We start from the raw sequence: 17,723 nt of genomic DNA, 5'->3' as shown, positions 1-17,723 counted from the left end.
AGGAAGTCATGGCTTAGAGGGAAGAGGGGGATTTCACAGGCGCTGCTGGCTCTGAAGACGATAGGCAGGTGGAAATCATGAGAAGAAAAGCAGATTTGTCAGCCGCCTAAATGATCGTGGAAGCAGATTCTCCCCCGAGCTTGGAGAGAAAAGCCCAGGCAGCTGACCCCAGGATTCGGTCCTTGTGAGACCCCGAGCGGAGGACACAGCCAAGCACTGTGGGCTTCTGACCTATGGGGAGAAAATAAATGGGTGCTGTTGTAAGGCGCTGACGTTGTGTAATGGTGGAGTCGTGGGAAACGGATATGTACAGGATCCAATTTAATGATAAAATGTTTAAACAGTTAAGTAAAGTGAGGTATAAATACCCCAGCAAAGATACAAGGCTGATCCCAGGCATAACAATTGTTACCAGTTTGAGGTGTATCCTCCTTTATATATTGATATCTCTGTATAAATAAATACATCTCTCTATATAGATACATGTACAAAGATCTTATATATAGACAGATATAGATCTATATCTTCATATCTATATCTAAATGTAGAGTTACAGAGACATAGATCTATAGAGATAGACATAGATACAAATATAGACAAATCTCTATGTAGACACACATATATGTTTACATAGATGGACATATAGACATAGGTCTATTTGTATATACACATACACATATACATGATTAAGGCATTTTGTCTTCCTTCAAAATTCATATAAATATGTTCATGTTGGAGTCATTGTTCGTGTTGCTTCACCCAGTCAGTGATGAGTGTGGAAGATGTTTCTATACCTCCTTCTTGGAAACACTGCATCCTATTTCCTGGTGCGTATGAATGAAGCATGTCACTGAATCGCTCCTGTTTACCCCTGTACAGAGTCGCATGTGCTTGTCTGTCTCCTGCTGTGAAACGCAGCAGGGAGTGTAGGTGGCTGAACACACTGATGTGCGAACATGCAGATTATTGGGTGGTTCTGACACGTGTACTGCTGCTCCACCGTGATTGCACGTTGTTTCTTTCTTTCTTTCTTTTCTTCTTCTTTTTTTTTTTTAGATGGAGTCTTGCTCTGTCGCTCAGGCTGGAGTGCAGTGACACAATCTCGGCTCACTTCAACCTCCGCCTCTAGGGTTCAAGTGATTCATCGGCCTCAGCCTCCTGAGTAGCAGGGACTACAGGCGCCCACCACCATGCCCGGCTAATTTTTGTGTGTACTTTTTTTTCTTTGTTTTTGTTTTTGAGACAGAGTCTCGCTCTGTCGCCCAGGCTGGAGTACAATGGGGCGACCTCTGCTCGCTGCAACCTCCGCCTCCTGGGTTCAAGCGATTCTTCTGCCTCAGCCTCCTGAGTAGCTGGGATTACAGGTGCGCACCACCACGCCTGGCTAATTTTTGTATTTTTTAGTAGAGACGGGGTTTCACCATGTTGGTCATGCTGGTCTTGAATTCCTGACCTCCTGATCCGCCTGCCTTGGCCTCCCAAAGTGTTGGGATTACAGGCAAGAGCCACCGCAGCCGGTCATTTTTGTGTTTTTAGTAGACATGGGGTTTCACCATGTTGGCCAGGCTGGCCTCGAACTCCTGACCTCGTGATCCGCCCACTCCGGCCTCCCGAACTGCTGGGATTACAGGCGTGAGCCACCGTGCCCGGCCGATTGCACGTTACTTCTATGGTTGGATAATTGCTAAATTGCCTTCGCCAACGGCTGTAAAACCTAATATCCCAACCAATGTGTGGCGCGGTTCTCCCACCTTTCTTTTTTTGATCTCTTTGCTCTTTCAGCGCATCAACTCGGATATTGCGGGACGTAAGGAATCTGGGAAACTCAGGTTGCAGGGGCGGGGATGAGAGGGACAGCTAACAGGATGAGTTCTGTCTTTAACGGCGCTTCTCGCGCACACCCGCACGTGGGTGCCAGACACAGGCCCAGACCTGCAGCCCTGGAGACCAGCCGTTAGGGCAACGCTTCCCACAGCGCCTGCACCGCACGAGGTCCCGCCCCAAACCCGCCCTGTGTATCTGTGTCCTACATGCATATGCAAAAATAAATGCTGTTCTAGAAATGTGGATATCGCTGAAAGCACACTCACTCATTTTCCAGTGTGCTTCTCCAGCCCCAGGAGCTGAAGTGCTGCGGAAATATTCAATGAATGACTTTGGAGTCAAGAAATTAAAAAAAATAATAATAACGGTTTCAAACTGGAGTGAAAGAGACAAAAAATTTTAACATTTACTGCATACTGGATATCATTCTAAATGCGTTTCACATATGAATGCATAAAATCACAAAAGATTATCTACATCTATCTTTGCTTTTCAAGTGAGCCCGCCACCTGGAATAAAACTTGTAAGTATTTTTTAAACACTCAGGCATGAACATCAGAGGTAAAGAAAGGGTTTTCCAGTTCTAAGAATGTGCTGGTGTTGAGTTCGCAGCCGTGGCTGCACTGCCTCCAACTCTGGGAGTTCCAGTCCAAGGAGAAGAGGGGTAAACAGGGCGTCCAACCAGGGTCATGCACCGCCCACCCCAGGAAATCGACAGGGTGCAAATCCACGCTGGGAAGCAGCCAGGAAGCCGCCGCTACAAACGCCGGGCAGGAGCGCCCTCTCCCGGAGCGGGAAGGAACCTCCTGGTCCCCGCGGGACTCCGCTCTCGGTGAAATGGGACTTGGTTAGAAATCCACCGAACTCCTCATTGGCGGCGCCTGGTGCAAGAAGTTGCTTAGGACATCTAAGCAGACCCGCGCTTCCAGAGCAGGGCTGTCGGTGCTCTGCAGGGGGTAAGTGCAGAGGATCTAAGTGGGGCTTTTGAAGTCACCGACCCCGTGCAGTCCACGCCACGTGGCTCAGTACTGCCGGGAGACGCCTCCAGAGGGCCCAGGCTGGGGAGCGCGCCTAGGAACCCACCGTGTTGTGCTCCATGGCACTGCAGAATGGCTATCGTTACCAATAACGCAGGGTTTCCAGTAGCTAGAGGGAGGAGAGGGAAAGTCCCCAACACAGAGACATGACGCAGGCTTGAGATGATGGACATGTTAATCACCCTAATCTAATCACCACGCATTAAACCTATCCTAAGGACGCCACGGACCCGTGAGTATGCATAAGAACTATTTGTCAATTAAAAGTAAATTAAATATACTTAATAAGAGACGCCTTAAAATCCTTTTTGAATCTATGAAATATTTGCAATAAAAAACAATCCACTGTAATTGGAAACATCTTTGTTTAAAAAAATACTCTTTTTCCCGTAATTGATAGTGCTAGACATGAGATTTTATTTTTGCATAGGGTCACACAGTATGTAGTGTATGATTGGGGGTGAAAGAATTGGGTGCAGAAATCAGCTACTGGCCATTTTTCCATTTTCATTTGTGTGTGAATTTAAAAAACAAATTTAATTGATAAATAATAATTGTATATATTTATGGGGTGTATTGCACTAATTTGATAGATGTATATGCTGTGGAAATTTTAAGTCAATCAAATTAATATCTCAATTCCTCACATACTTTTTTGGTGAGGACAATTGAAATTCACTCTCTTTCTAATTTTGCATGTTAATAATATACCTTATTGTTAACCATAGTCACAATGCTATACCGTATCTCAAATAATTATTCCTCCCGTCTAACTGAATCATTGTATGTGGATTTTTAGTATAAATGTGGGGGAGGTAAATTATTAATGCAAATAAAAATGTGTCAGGAAACAAGTTTCAGCAGTTCTGCTTCATGTGGGTGAGAAACCCACCCGAATGGGATAGAGGGACCCCACATCCTGATATCGCTGTGAGAATTCTTGGGACCACTCCTGTATCAGCCTGTTCTTGCACTGCTATAAAGAAATACCTGAGGCTGGGTCATTTATAAAGAAAAGAGGATTAACTGGCTCACAGTTCGGCAGGCTGCACAGGAAGCATGGCAGCTTTTGCTTCTGAGAGGCCTCAGGAAGCTTTTACTCATGGTGGAAGGCAAAGAGGGATTAGACATTTCACATGGCAAAAGCAGGGACAAGAGAGTGAGGAGGCAGCTGCTGGACACTGTTAAATGACCAGATCTCATGAGAACTCACTCACTCTGGAAAGGACACAACCACAGGGGAGGAGCCTAAACCATTCATGAGAAAACCGCCCCCACGATCCAATCATCTCCCACCAGACCCCAGGTCTAACACTGGGGATGACAGTTCAACAGGAGATTAGGGGACACACATCCAGACTATATCAACTCCCACGTCCTGACTCAGCCCCCTCATCTAGCAGAGAGGTGAGTCTACACTCCACCCTCAACAACCAGGTGCTATCTAGACCTCAGGATCTCTTAATCCCACTCAGTCGCTGAGCTCCTGTCCACACCCTGGAGGCCTCCTTGCCTTCCTGTTCCCGTCAGGGATAAAAAAGCAAGAGCCACTGACTTTCCAGGAGCTGTCGCTGAAACTGAGCTGTTGGCTTGTTACAGTTCTCCCCGTCTGAGACTTTGGGTGACCCATCCCCTACGGCCATACAGCACAACCTCGTCTATTCCCCGACACATAGTGAACCAGGCTGTTCTTAGACCACTTATCTTTGGCCCCACAAAGGCCAGAATCTCCAGTACACATTGCCACTGAGCTCCCTGCCATGGGGAGACCGAGCTGCCCACCTCGGTGCAAAACGCAGAATGAGGCAGCCAGGCTGTTGATGTATGCCTCAATATTTGAAACAGGCAGAAAGTAGTTTGTGTTGTTCAAACCATATGCTTCTATGTTAAACTTTAAAATTTTATGAGATGAGCATACAGCAAATTATTTGTTTTAGATGTATACATCTGTGATAAAACAAAAGTGCTAGGAACAGGATCACCAAGTAAATCAAGAGAGGGAGAGGTAATTAGATCACATCGCGATTAGGTTAGCCAGGGGGAGTGGCTGCGGGGCTCTGGAGCAGTATAAATGCCAGCAGAAGGGACCTTCCCCTCAGTGAGCTTTGTTTCCTTCACCGTGGAAGCCCCAGCGTAAGGAGTGAAGTTTGCCCTGGGTCCACTTACCTGAGTTGCTGCTGGTAGGCAAGAAGAACAGGTTAGTCCATTACTATTTCGGGCGTTCATTTATCCCAATGGGAGAAATAGAATAGTGGGAAAACCCTTTAGCGTGCGGTTTTAGATGTTGAGGTAAAGAATACTTAATTGTTTAACAGTATTTCTTTTTTCCTTTTGAGACAGAGTCTCGCTCTGTCACCCAGGCTGGAGTGCAGTGGCACAATCTCGGCTCACTGCAACCTCTGCCTTCCCGGTTCAAGTGATTCTCACGCCTCAGCCTCCGGAGTGGCTGGGATTACAGGCGTGAGCCACTGCGCCCAGCCATTTAACAGTATTTCTTAGGACATAGCCAGATTCAAAAAATATTTCAGAAATCCTAATGATTACATAAAGGTCAACATTTGCAAAGAATGTTCACCCAGCACCCTGAATTGTGTGGGTGCTGGATGATCAGTTATGGAGACCTGGTGCCTTTGACGAAGAAGCTATTAGATAAGAGATTTCTTCACTTATCTTTTATTCCAGTATACTCATTGACCTTTGCTAGGAGCTAGTATAAATTCAGGGCCCTGAGCCTCTACCCAAAGATTAAGGCAAGCAAGACTTAAGCTGTGAGTGCCTAGTCTATAATGGTGGTGTAAAGAATGATCCTACTTAAATACGTAGTTAAAAATGCTTCTTCACTTCTCAATTTTGATTTTGAAAAGGAACGCGCACTTTATTCTAGATTTCTCAAGTGCGTTTGCTCCAGATAGCATTCCTTGATCATTTTTTTTTTCTATTTTCATGGCATTATTGCCTTTTCTTTTCCCTGATATGATCTATTAAGATAAATTTTATTATCTTTCCGTGGTAACCCATGGTAATGTATCCTACCACTGCTCTCAAAGAAAGAGTACGTTTTCCTGCTGTATTCTATTTATTTTTTCATTAGCTCCAATTTATTGTTTGATTTACCATTTCCATCTTTTTATTTCTTTTGCAATCTTTCGTTGTTCTGTCTGTAAGCTGTCTCCATAGGCCTGAGTGCTTCCCCCAAATTTTATCTTTTTTCAATCATGTTGTTGTGGAAAAAAAAGAGGCCCGATCCAGACCCTGAGGGAGGGTTCTTGGATCTCATGCAGGAAGGAATTCCAGGCAAATTGCAGAGAGCAGTGTGAAGAGAGTTTATTGACAGCTACTATATTACAGAGTAGGGTGACCTCAGAACGCAACTGGAAGAATGCACCGTCTTTAAGTTTTTCTGATATAGGGGTTTTGTCCACATGAAGATTCAACTAAGCTGTGTCTACATGTGGTGGGCTGACAGCATGACAATGTTTAGTATTCTGTTGATTTAAAGAAAACTCTCCTTGACATTCTAGTGTGTAGCTCAGGAAGCATAGCTATCATTATCTTGAAGGTATCTATTGCTTTGGATATGGGGCATCTGGACATTTTGCTTTCACAGGAGTCTGTCCATCCAGGCATTGCTAAGCTGCTTCCTCAGCCACAAATGTCTTAGGACCAGGGTGGTGACTGGCCGGGACTGTGCCTCACTAGTTTTCAGATGGAGTTGATTTCTAAATGGTGTCGCCCTCACTCTCCTATGCTCCTGTTTCCCTAGCACTGTGGTCATTTAGCCAAAGACATTTCCCCTGAACCCACATTTTGCACTGCTCATCAGTTTGGACATAAAAGTGCTTTATTTTGTATTTTCTTAGCACTTGATGGTTTCCCTTGAATATCTTGTTTGATCTCAAGGAGTTTGATTTCAGAAAGTTCAAGGAATGTGCTTCATGGTTTAAAACGTCCTTAATATTAGAAAGAACTTATAAAATGTAGGTATATCTAGTTTTGACAAGGAGGGTGTACAGATGGTTAAAATATCCAGTTTTCTAATATATTGAATTTTCTTTGAGGCCAATTCCACGATCAATTTTTCCAGATGTTTGATGGTATACTATGAGGGTCTCTAGAGGAGGGACCTGCATTGCATACATATCAAACACGCTAAGTCCAGTGAACAATTCTTTTAATGGATCACCTGCTTTTCTCATTCACATTGGTGTCATGTCACTGGCAGAGGAAGGATGTGTCCGTGTAGTTTGAATGACAGGATGTGTGAGTTTACTCCTAGGGACACGATGGGCACAGCAGAGAGATGGGGCTGACTGCATCCTGTACCTGGGAGAGTCCAGGGATAGGAAGGAACCACTGTCTCATTTTCTACCCTCCACAGGGAAAGAGAATCCCTCGGGCAGGACCAGCAGTGATGGACCCCAACACTCTCTCCATGGAACAGGGGAAGCAGTTTTTAAAGCAGTGCGGGATCCCACAAAGAGATGTGAGTACGGGAGCTGCGGGGTCACCTGGGAGGCAGGTGGAATGGGTGGAGTCCAAGCCTGGGGGAAGGCTGAAGCAGGCTCCGCGTCCATGACCGGCTCATATTCAGAGTTTCACACCCTCCATACACGGGCACTGACCCATTAAAATCGATACGTAATTCCTCAAAGGGACATGGGAAAATGCCACTGCCACGGCCCCTTAGTTCCCACCTGGGAACAGCAGCACTTCCCAATACCCTGGGCTGTCGCTCTTGGTGCCATTTGAAGGTCATCAGCAAACTCCTCACCAGCTCTGGAGTAAAGAACTGTGAGATTGCCTTTGCATCCTCATAGCTTAGCTCCCGCACATGAGTGAGAACATAAGGTGTTTGCTTTTGCATTCCTGACTTATTCACAGAGAATAATAGTCTCCAATCCCATCCAGGTTGCTGTGAAGGCCATTAATTTCTTCCTTTTATGGCTGAGTAGTATTCCATCAGATAGATAGATAGATAGATAGATAGATAGATAGATAGATAGACAGACAGACAGACAGACAGACAGATAGATACACACACACCATAGTCCCTTTATCCACTCGTTGATTAATGGGCATTTGGGCTGGTTCCATATTTTTGCAATTGCGAATTGTGCTGCTGTAAACATGCGTGTACAAGTATCTTTTTCACATAACGACTTCTTTAAAAAAAAGAAAAGAAAAAAAAAACACCGAAATGTGAGCCTGCCCAGCATTCCCTTTAAAATCTCAGGAAGATGGGAGTTCCTCCTCTCTGCCAAGGCTTCCTCCTGCCTGCAGAACTCAGGTTGCCTCTCCATTCTCCTTTCTCTGCATTAGATTGACTTGATGACAGAGAAATGGGTTGTTCTCGCCTCTGTGGAGGTTCTTCTGCGATTTCCTCTGAAGCCAGGAGAGGATCCGACCGCCCGCTGTGTCTCGAATAAAAAGTGCCAGGCTTCAGTGGACCAGCCCCTCACAATTTCACAGAGACCTTGATACCAAGAGGAGAGGTAAGATAAGTATTAGGGAGTAAGGTAGGGACGGCATGGGGGACTCCGAAGCACAGTGTGGGCTCGAGGTTTCTGCTGAACACGCCTGGAGGTTTCCGTCTTGCGTGTCCCCCCATGACACGGGCAGTGATGTGTGCAAAGCCTGGCGTGAATATGCACATACGTGTCAGCGTCGCAGGATCCTCAGAGGGCCGGTCCTCGCTTGGCTTTGTGCCTGCCTCTGTGTGAAGAGTGGCGTGTGGTCACAGGGGTCTCACGTGAAACCTCACGAGTGTCCATAGGTTGAATATGAAAACTTTGCAAAGCTTTGAGCTTCTGGTTGGTTTTCTGAGTGAGAAGCTATTCTATGAAAATAGTGGGTTTTCTGGAACTAGCTGGAAAAATATCAGTAGTTGTTGGCTGTTCATGTCTTGGCTTTGATAAATATTGTCAGAGGGTTTCAGCTCTGAGGCACTGACTGTCCACAAACTGAGAGCCCAGAAAACTTTTATGCAAGGCTGCAAATCTCACTTCACCCTCTAGAAATCAAGCAGCATTTGGTTTATAAAATCTGTGTCCTGTTCTGGGAGTAGGTCAGGCTGGGAGAGAGTCACAAAATAGCACAACTGGGACCTGGGTTCAGAGAGGACCAAGTTACAGTGGGCATGACTCAGTGGCCAGTGCATCCCTCCATCCCTACTTGGGTAAACAGGGGTAGGAGGGACTTTCGTCTGGTGTCTGTGTAATGTTTTCTCTTTTTCTTATGACTAGGAAATCCAACAACCATTTAATGAAGAAGACTGATCATAAGCTGAAGGACCTGCCACAGATGGCCGGTCATTCCGTCCATCATCAGGCTCAGAGGCCCCCCCGGAGCCAAGAACCCACAGGAGCAGCAGAGGAGACCCATGGGGCAGACGACTCCCCCAGCAGAGCAGGAGGAATCCAGGGTCAGTGGGGGCTTGAAAATGTTGGTAACCAAGGTGTCTGCATGGGCCCCAGAGAGTGGGCTTGAACATGGGAACCATGATTATGACTTAGGTGTTCCCACTGGACTCAGGCTGACAGGTCTGTGCTCTCCTCCCTAGCAGATTGGCCCATTCGGAGTCTCTGAGGAGCAGCCTCATTCTCTGTCCAGTGTCATGTCCAGCCTGGTGTTTGCCGAGTCCTCAACACTGGTTCATTATCTTCACTCTCAGACACAAGCGTCCTTCCTCCTGGGATCCCTGTTAAACGGGCTCTGGGAAGGACGATAATATCTTGAATTTCCTGGCAACCAACAGCCCATGGGCGTATGTCCCGCTTCTAAAATAATCCATCTCCAAAACCCAGGCCTTGTGTGAACCTTGCAGGTGCCTGTGATTGCTGTTGACTCACTGCTCTGTGTCCTCCTCCACCTGCAGGTGAAATGCAAGAACTGCGGGGCCTTTGGGCACTCAGCCAGGAGCAAGACCTGCCCCATTAAGAGCTGGAGTGGGGCCCTTCCTCTGCAGGCCCTGGGCTCACACAAGGAGAAGGAGAACCTGAAACCAGCAAAGGCCCAGCTACCCCAGGCTCCAGGGCCCTTTATGAGGAATGATAGAGAAAAGGAGCGAAGTCCAAGGTAAGGATTTTGCAGGGTCAAGGACGATCCGTGAGGTCGGCGCCTCAGGAGCTGCTGTCTCCCCTAGTCTTTCTGTGCAGCCTTCTCTAAGCACACAAGGAAAGCTCCAAATGGAGGTGGACGGAGGCCCCTGCCTGCCAGGGTCCGTACTGGAGCTTATTCCAGCGCTGAGAGTCTCTAGAGGGCAGGGGCTGTGGGAGACCCAGGGATGTTACCCGAAGCAGGCAGAGCAGTACCAGGGCCTGAAAGAACTTAGGGAACCTGGGGCCATGGCGTGGGTGGGGGGTGGGGGGTGGAGCTTCCTGGAAGTGGGGCTGCTTCTGAGATGAGAGAAGGGGCCATCTTGGCAGAGTTCACAGAGGCCTGAATGCCTCCCTCACCCAAAGCAAGGGCTAGGGCTGGGCTCTGGGAGGGTGCTTGGTTCCCAGTCACTGGTGTGGACAAGGAGGGTCAGGCAGGTCCAGACAGTGAACATGATTTCTTCTGCAGTCCCCAGCAGCAGTAGAACAAAGCTCCGAAGCAGACATTTCCCAGAACTCCCCAAGAGAAAACGCAGGAAGCCTGGAAGGAGCCAGCGGAAGACTGTTTGTTCCTGAGGGTGCGTATTCCCCCGGCCCCTGCTCTGTTTCTCCTCTAGGTCCCCTGATTCCTTCACTTCTGTGCCCTTCATGGGTGGGGGTCATGTTAAGACCTAGGCTGCCCTGCAGGAGAACTGCGCTACCCGAGGACTTTGCATACTCCAGTTTCCAGCTTCTTTGTTAAAACATTGGTTTCTGTACCTTTATTTGCAAGTTGGCCAGCAAATGCGGCTGGGCGCATTTCAGTGCCTGTGGGGAGTGACTGATCAGATGCCTTCGGGATACTGGCTGCAGATAAAGCATCTCCTTCATTTTTATACATGATCTTACAACTACTTTCAAAAGGAGCTGTGACATTTCCAGTCTCCACGTTGTGTGGGGAATTGATACTCCCTTGATATTAACAACAGACAACATAAAGACGGTTTTAATTTTCATATGTGATAGTCACAGCAAACAGAATGGTAGGCTATCTTTCCCCAACACTATTCCTGAAGTGACAATTCTGCATATATTCAGTGACCATGTGTACGTCCTTTTCTGTGACGTTTAATTTCCTATGTCCTGTCTCTTTTGGAGGGTCTTCCCTATATTTGATCCTGATTTAGACGCAATCCCAGTGCCTGTTATTCTCCTCTGTTTCTCATGTCAGCCTGTCCCTTTTCCTCTGTCCTAGCTTGCTTCTCATTTTCACACAGTGTCTTTTGTGATGTGGTTTTGCATGTGAGTTCCCTGCTTCAGAGTTTGGAAATTCTACTGCTGAGCTGTCTCATGTGGGATGTTTTCTCCCGTAGCATCCTACCATGCCACTGCCTGTCCACACCACCAAGAAGCGATCTGTCCTGGGCCCTGTGTCCACAGGTCCACCGCCTGTCAACAAACCCGAGATGAGATTACTCTGCCCTTCGGGTCACAACGATGGACCTCAACTGAGCACCTGTGGACCCACCAAGGGACACGGCGGGGACGTTACTGCCTCCCTGCTCCCTGTTCTGCAGAGCTCCCACCAGACCCCCACTCTCAGTGCCAGGCTGCCAGCCAACAGGCCCGACGTGTCCTCCCACGGTGCTCTCCAGCCTGCCATGAAGGCATTTGCCCTGGGTCCTGGCCTGAATTCCCAGGCAGAAATCAAACATCCCATTGTAGATGCAAAGTCCAGACCACAGCAAGTCAGACAACAGTGTGGCCAGGACTCCAGAACCCAGGCACCAGGCAAGGATCCTGCCCCCATGCCCACCCAGACTTTCCAGAACCCCACAAAGAAAGCAAGATTCAGCTCCTTCCAGACCCCTGCACTGAGAACTCAGCTCCCGGATGTGGGCGCTGTGCAGACACCCCAGCCTCCCCGCACTGCAACTGGACTTGGATCCAAACAGGCACCCGAGGCGACCACAGAGACAGCAGCCACCAAGACAGCAACCCTGCAGCCCAGAGTCAACCTCCAGCCCGCACCCAGCTCACCTTTCCTGGGCCCAGCCCAGGGCTGCCCCGTCCTCCAGCCTGGACCACCCATTCATGTTCCAGGGAGGCCCGGCAGTGTCACCTTCATGAGAGGGGACGAGGGAGAGAAGAGCCCCAGGTTCAGAACGCCTCCCACATCCCATCCTCCTGAAAACTCTGCTTCCGCTCAGAGCCCTCGCTTCTCAAGGCAGCCTGAGGGGCGGGGTCCCCAGGTCTCAACGAGTGTCCTCTTTGAGGACCTTCTGGTCACTTCCTCCTCTGAGGACAGTGACAGTGACTGAGGCCCCCAAGGCAAGAAGACCCAGCTTCAAGCCCATGCGACTTGGAAGTGGCTGAAAGGCTGAGAAGGGGAGAGGCAGGAAGCAGCCCTGTGCAGGGTCAGCCCCTCCCTGGCAGCGGTGTCTGTTCAAACGTGGACCCCAGATACTATCGGGGATCAGCGAACCCTGCCTATTTACATTATGTAAATTTAACCTGTATTAAAATGAGGCTGTTGAAAGTGTCCTATAGATTTCTTTTTCAATTACATATAATTATATGAGAAACTGAGTCAACATAAGCAAACAATGCTCCACTAGTGTCAATAGAAAGCTCTGAAACTCATCTGAGGGAGGGAGCAAACCACTGAAATTTGAGTAATTCTGGGCAAAGGGCCCTTCGATGCTAGTGGCAAACGTCAGTATCTTCTGACTCAAGAATATTTGACTGTGAAAGAGAGTTGTAGTGAGAAATGCTTAGCCTTGGAAAAATGGGAAATTTTTTTTTTCTTGGAAGAATGTGTTTTTTTTAAATCAGTGAATTCAAACATTTAAGAAACTGTTCTTTTTTATACGGTATACATTTTTCCAGGACATCAAACAAGGGAAATACTCCATTTATTTTATGAAGCTACCTAGACTCTGATTTCCACTGTGGTAGAGAGGGCATCTCAGCTAGAGCATGTGTAAAGTTGAGGTACCAATATTCTCAATGTTGGAGTTATTCAGTGGATTCAATAAGTTACGCAAAGCACGTCATGAATGGCACATGATAAAATATATTTTACTATTATTATTATCATACCACAAGTAAACAATAGAGTAAATTCAAGTTTGTGAATGAATTTCATTTATAATGATGTACTCTATTAGCCTTGGAACTTTTGTTATTAAAAGTCATTGTAAAATTCTGCTTGGTTAATTTCTTTCCATATGAATAAAATTCTCTGAACTATGACACGTCTTACAGGTGTTTTGAGTTTTCCTTTTCACCTCAGGCCAATTTCTTTACATTTCAATCATCGTGTTTCATTTACTTGAGCAAAGAGGACTGGGTGCCCAGAGTGTCACCTGCAGACCCGTAGCTTCTGAGAAACACAGACCCTCAGGCACAGCCCCACCCCCACCTGCTCAATCAGTAGCTGCAGTTGAATAACAACCCCAGGTGTTTCACATGTGGGTTAAAGTGGGAGAGGCATGAACATAGACTGACTCTCAACTTGGTTGCACGTCGGAATCTCCTGGTGAGCTTCCCCCGCTGGCTGGGTCCCACCCTTGGAGAGAGTCATGTTCTAAGTCCCGTGTGAGGCTGGATATAGGGATGGGTGGACCCTTTGTGGTTAAGTCAAAATGGGTCAAGGTTAGGAAACACTGGAGGGAGAGGGCGAAGACAATGCTTCCCTAACCCGCCTCCTCCCGTTTTCACCTTGGGAGGAAACTCTCCTGAATCCAGAAAGATCAGAAGGCTCTGAGGGTGGGATTTCAGTCTCAGGAGATCGTCCCTGTCTCTCTAGGACCTGGTCCCTAAAAAGCAGTGGATGGAAGTCTCCAGGCTGCCTCATGGATGGGGGCGGAAGCCATGAAATATAAAGAGTGATCTGGAAGCTCAGGTTGAACTCCTCCAGCGTGCTTTAGTAAGGTAATTTTTAAATATACGTTACGTGAGAGCCATCTCTTCAACTCCGGCCACCCAATTTGCTGTACAAACAGTTTCCCTGATAGAGAAATTACAGTCTAGCAGGCTGCACCACAGGATCCCAGGCAGCCTGTGGGAAATGCGGGGGTGTAGATGGGATGAGCATGGGGCCTGCCAGGGTAGAGGGAGGTTTCATCTTTTGTTTCTTCACACTAAGTTCTGCGAAGCTTCCTTCTTCTGCTTGTACGTTCAGCAACCAGGGAGGGCCAGATACGGAGCCTTTCTTTTTCTGCCCACGCGTGCACCCATGACCCATGCTTATCCCCGGGGACTTTCAGCCTCCCCCGCACCTAGCCCACCCTCCCTGCATTGCACCACAGAGGCCAGAATGGAAACAGGGGCATGCATATCCAGCAGAGCTGTAGAAGTTTGAGTTCCCCACTTACAACAAATTCCAAGAATATTTAGTTTCTTCTTTAATGTTGACGAAGTCAGGATAGGGACAGAGGAAGAAACTGGGGTGCAGAGCAGGAGAGTGTCTGCGCTGGTACGGAAGGCAGCAGCAAAGCTCGACCCTCCCAGTGCCACCTGCCTGCTGGCTGCTTAAGGCTCAAATACAGAAGCTAGAATGCTTTCAAGTCACCCTTGAATCTTCACTGTTCTGCCAGGAGAAGAATGAATAGTAAGCAAAGCACATTCAGTTGCTTGTTTAAATCCTTCTTCCCTTACATGAGCTTCACTAGCATGGAAGAGCAGGGAGGCTTCCTACTCCTCCTTGTTTCCAGCTTAATGAACACATTTACTCCATGACCACGTGCCTTCTCTTATCCCTCAACCCGTTCTTTCCTTTTCCAGAAAATCATTTTTCTCTCAGCATCCCGCCATCATCAAGACTGTCATGAAATATGTAGGGCCTTCAAGCAGGAGGCAGAATCTTTGTTACATGGTCATGTCTGTCTTTTACCCCCAATGATGACAGTGTCAACATCTCTTAGAATGATTTCTTATACAACAATCCTTGAAAGGGTGCTTTGGAACAGGAGTGGACAAATGATGTCAAAAACATGAGGGCTACTCAAGGAAAATGACTCAAAAAGGTACACTTAGGCCGGGCGCGGTGGCTCACGCCTGTAATCCCAGCACTTTGGGAGGCCAAGGCAGGCAGATCACAGAACAGGCAGGACTATTACTTTCACTGGAAAGCTAAGGAACACGTAGATGGATAAAGCTACTGATTTGTCAAAATCCAAAATTTTAGAGCAAAGAGGGGGCTTGACCTTGGCAGGGTTGGTAAAGAGTGGTGGAGTTAAACTCTATGCAAAGGAGAATTTAACTGTCTTCTTCAAGTAATGCAGATGTATATAGAGTCATTTTAAGTCCTGTCCTCTTATTGTAGATTGGTGTTATTTTATTTCATAACTTTGTAACAAGTTTACATTCATGGATAAAGATTTATAGAATATGCCAATAAAAACTTCAAATAAAATTGAGATATCTTAACATAACATAGACGCAGAATGACCTTATAATTAAAGAATGCACAATTGCCTCTATCTTGAGATGGCAGCAGACATAAGATTTTGCTTTTATGCCAGAAATAAATTGGAATCTATCACAGAAATCACTGAACACTATGTCTTGCTCTAAATTATGGGAAATGAAACACCAATATGTGATAAAATCATACAAGGTAGAAACCTAATGTTAGTAATTTCAAATTATATACTTATCTCTATATTCATAATTGATACAAGTAAAAGTAATAGCAATAAAGCATGATTTCTGAAACATATTAAGTGGAAGCCTCTTGTACAAATGAAATCTTTAACATGTTAAATTTTGTGTATTTTACAAATCAAAATTGTACTGTGGAAATTAAAATTCCTCTTCAAAACTTCCCTTTTTGTTAAGAATATTAAGTTCTAAGAATGATAGTCCCACTTAAAAGCTTCTTTCAAGTTTCCTTCATGTTTCATACTATTAACAAATCTTTTACCCTACTAATAACTCTTTGTTGTGCCCCGGGTAGTTGGTAAACACAGTAAAGAAATAAGTAATCCTATATCCCTGTACTGTAAACCAAGAGGCCTAACCCATATGTTTCCTGGCCTGTCCGGACAGGCCTAGACATGCCCAGGCATGTCCCAGCTTGCAGCCCAGGCTTCTTTCCTTATTTGGAAATGTTATTGTTTTCCTAGTTTCCCACAACCAACCCCATCCCTTTCTTTGTTCCCCATTGTGCCTTTACCTATTTAGTAAAGTTTTAAGTTTTTGGCCAATCGGTATCAGTCTAGATTGTGCAGTCCAGCTCCAGCCAACGGAGATAGGACACAGCAGTAGGGGCCCAATGCATTAGGAATAAGAATCCCTGCTTTCCTTTGTTTGGGGTGCTCTCATGGCAATCAGGCTTATAGGCAGCACCCTTCTGCAGAAGTAAAATTGCCTTGCTGAGAAATCTTTTGTTCAAGTACTCATTTTCTTTGCAACTCCAAGCTTTCATTTCCAGCAGTACACTGTGGGATTCATATGAGACTATGCTTAAATACATCATTAGAAACTTTTGTGCCCAAGGGCTGCTCTCTGAAACCCAGTTTGTACTGTTACCACTTCCTTAAATGCTGATTGTTTAACTAGAAGATGGAAAACAATCTGTCAGTATGAAGAGACTATGGATGTTTTCAGGAGGAGACAATCAGTTTCCACTAAGCATTCATGCACTAAGGATGAGAGAAAACATTCGTATTCCAGCAACTGCCATTTGGAGACACCCTTTCTGCACAGGATTAGGTGATTCCTCTTGACCTCTCCTATCTCTTTGAGAAGCACAGTGGTCTTATAGTGCACTCTTAATAATTCTGAAAATTGAGTCTATAATTCTCCTAGGGTGGACTGAACAGTAGATTAATTTTGGAGCTAAAGTCCTTAAGCACATTACAAGTCAGTTTTCATTATCACTTGGATTAAACACCAACAATCAATGTCACTGCGGATTACACTAAATTGCATTATGTGACATCAGGGATTGGTGTAGGGTGTCCAAGGGAGAGAATAGAGTCCTGGGTTCTTAGTTTGTTTCTGGTTGGGCCATTAAAGTCCCTTCCTCAACCCTCTTTTCTGCTTATCACTAGAGACGGGGTTTCACTGCATTAGCCAGGGTGGTCTTGATCTCCTGACCTCGTGATCTGCCCGCCTCGGCCTCCCAAAGTGCTGGGATTACAGGCACGAGCCACCATGCCCGGTCCATTATTTTATTTTATTTTATTTTTGCGACAGAGTCTCGCTCTATTGCCCAGGCTGGAGTACAGTGGTGCCACCTCAATTCACTACAGCCTTCGCCTCCCAGGCTCAAGGGATTCTCCTGCCTCAGCCTCCCAAGTAGTTGGGATTCCAGGTCAGTGCCCTCACACCCAGCTAATTTTGTATTTTTGGTAGAGATAGGATTTCACCATATTGGCCAGGCTGGTCTCAAACGCCTGGCCTCAAGTCATCCATACACCTCAGCCTTCCAAAGTGCTGGGATTATAGCCGTGAGCCACTGCACCCTGCCCCCACTATTTTAAAGTGGATCGCAAGAAAATCTTCCTAACTTTTGCCTCAGTGGAAGGCATTATCTTTGTTATATTGTTCAAATAATTTATCTATCTTGTAACGCCTATGAAGACAGTACCACCATCTTTCAAGGCTGTTTTTTACACAAAATCTTTTGAGAGTCTGGAGCAGAAGCTGATAAAAGACGTAGGTAACATAAGGAATGCATGGGGAAAATATCTCTAAACACAGTGGACTTCTCCCTTTAGAATATGAAAATAGGCCGATGCAGTGGCTCATGCCTGTAATCCCAGGACTTTGGGAAGCC

The 17,723-nt window shown here is 46.4% G+C and overlaps 1 protein-coding gene across 1 annotated transcript; it reads left to right on the top strand.

Annotated features, from left to right (window-relative positions):
* Positions 1-9,161: 9,161 nt before the first annotated feature.
* LOC129137954 (protein FAM90A27P-like) lies at positions 9,162-12,442 on the top strand. The gene is given in 5 exon segments (XM_054672592.1): positions 9,162-9,206; positions 9,208-9,282; positions 9,736-9,935; positions 10,425-10,533; positions 11,308-12,442. Coding segments are annotated over 5 exon segments (1,377 nt in total). The 3' UTR covers positions 12,256-12,442.
* The last annotated feature ends 5,281 nt before the right edge of the window (positions 12,443-17,723 follow it).

Source organism: Pan troglodytes, chromosome 20 (assembly GCF_028858775.2).
Source record: "Pan troglodytes isolate AG18354 chromosome 20, NHGRI_mPanTro3-v2.0_pri, whole genome shotgun sequence".
Taxonomy (NCBI): domain Eukaryota; kingdom Metazoa; phylum Chordata; class Mammalia; order Primates; family Hominidae; genus Pan; species Pan troglodytes.
This window is presented reverse-complemented; position numbering and strand designations above follow the sequence as displayed.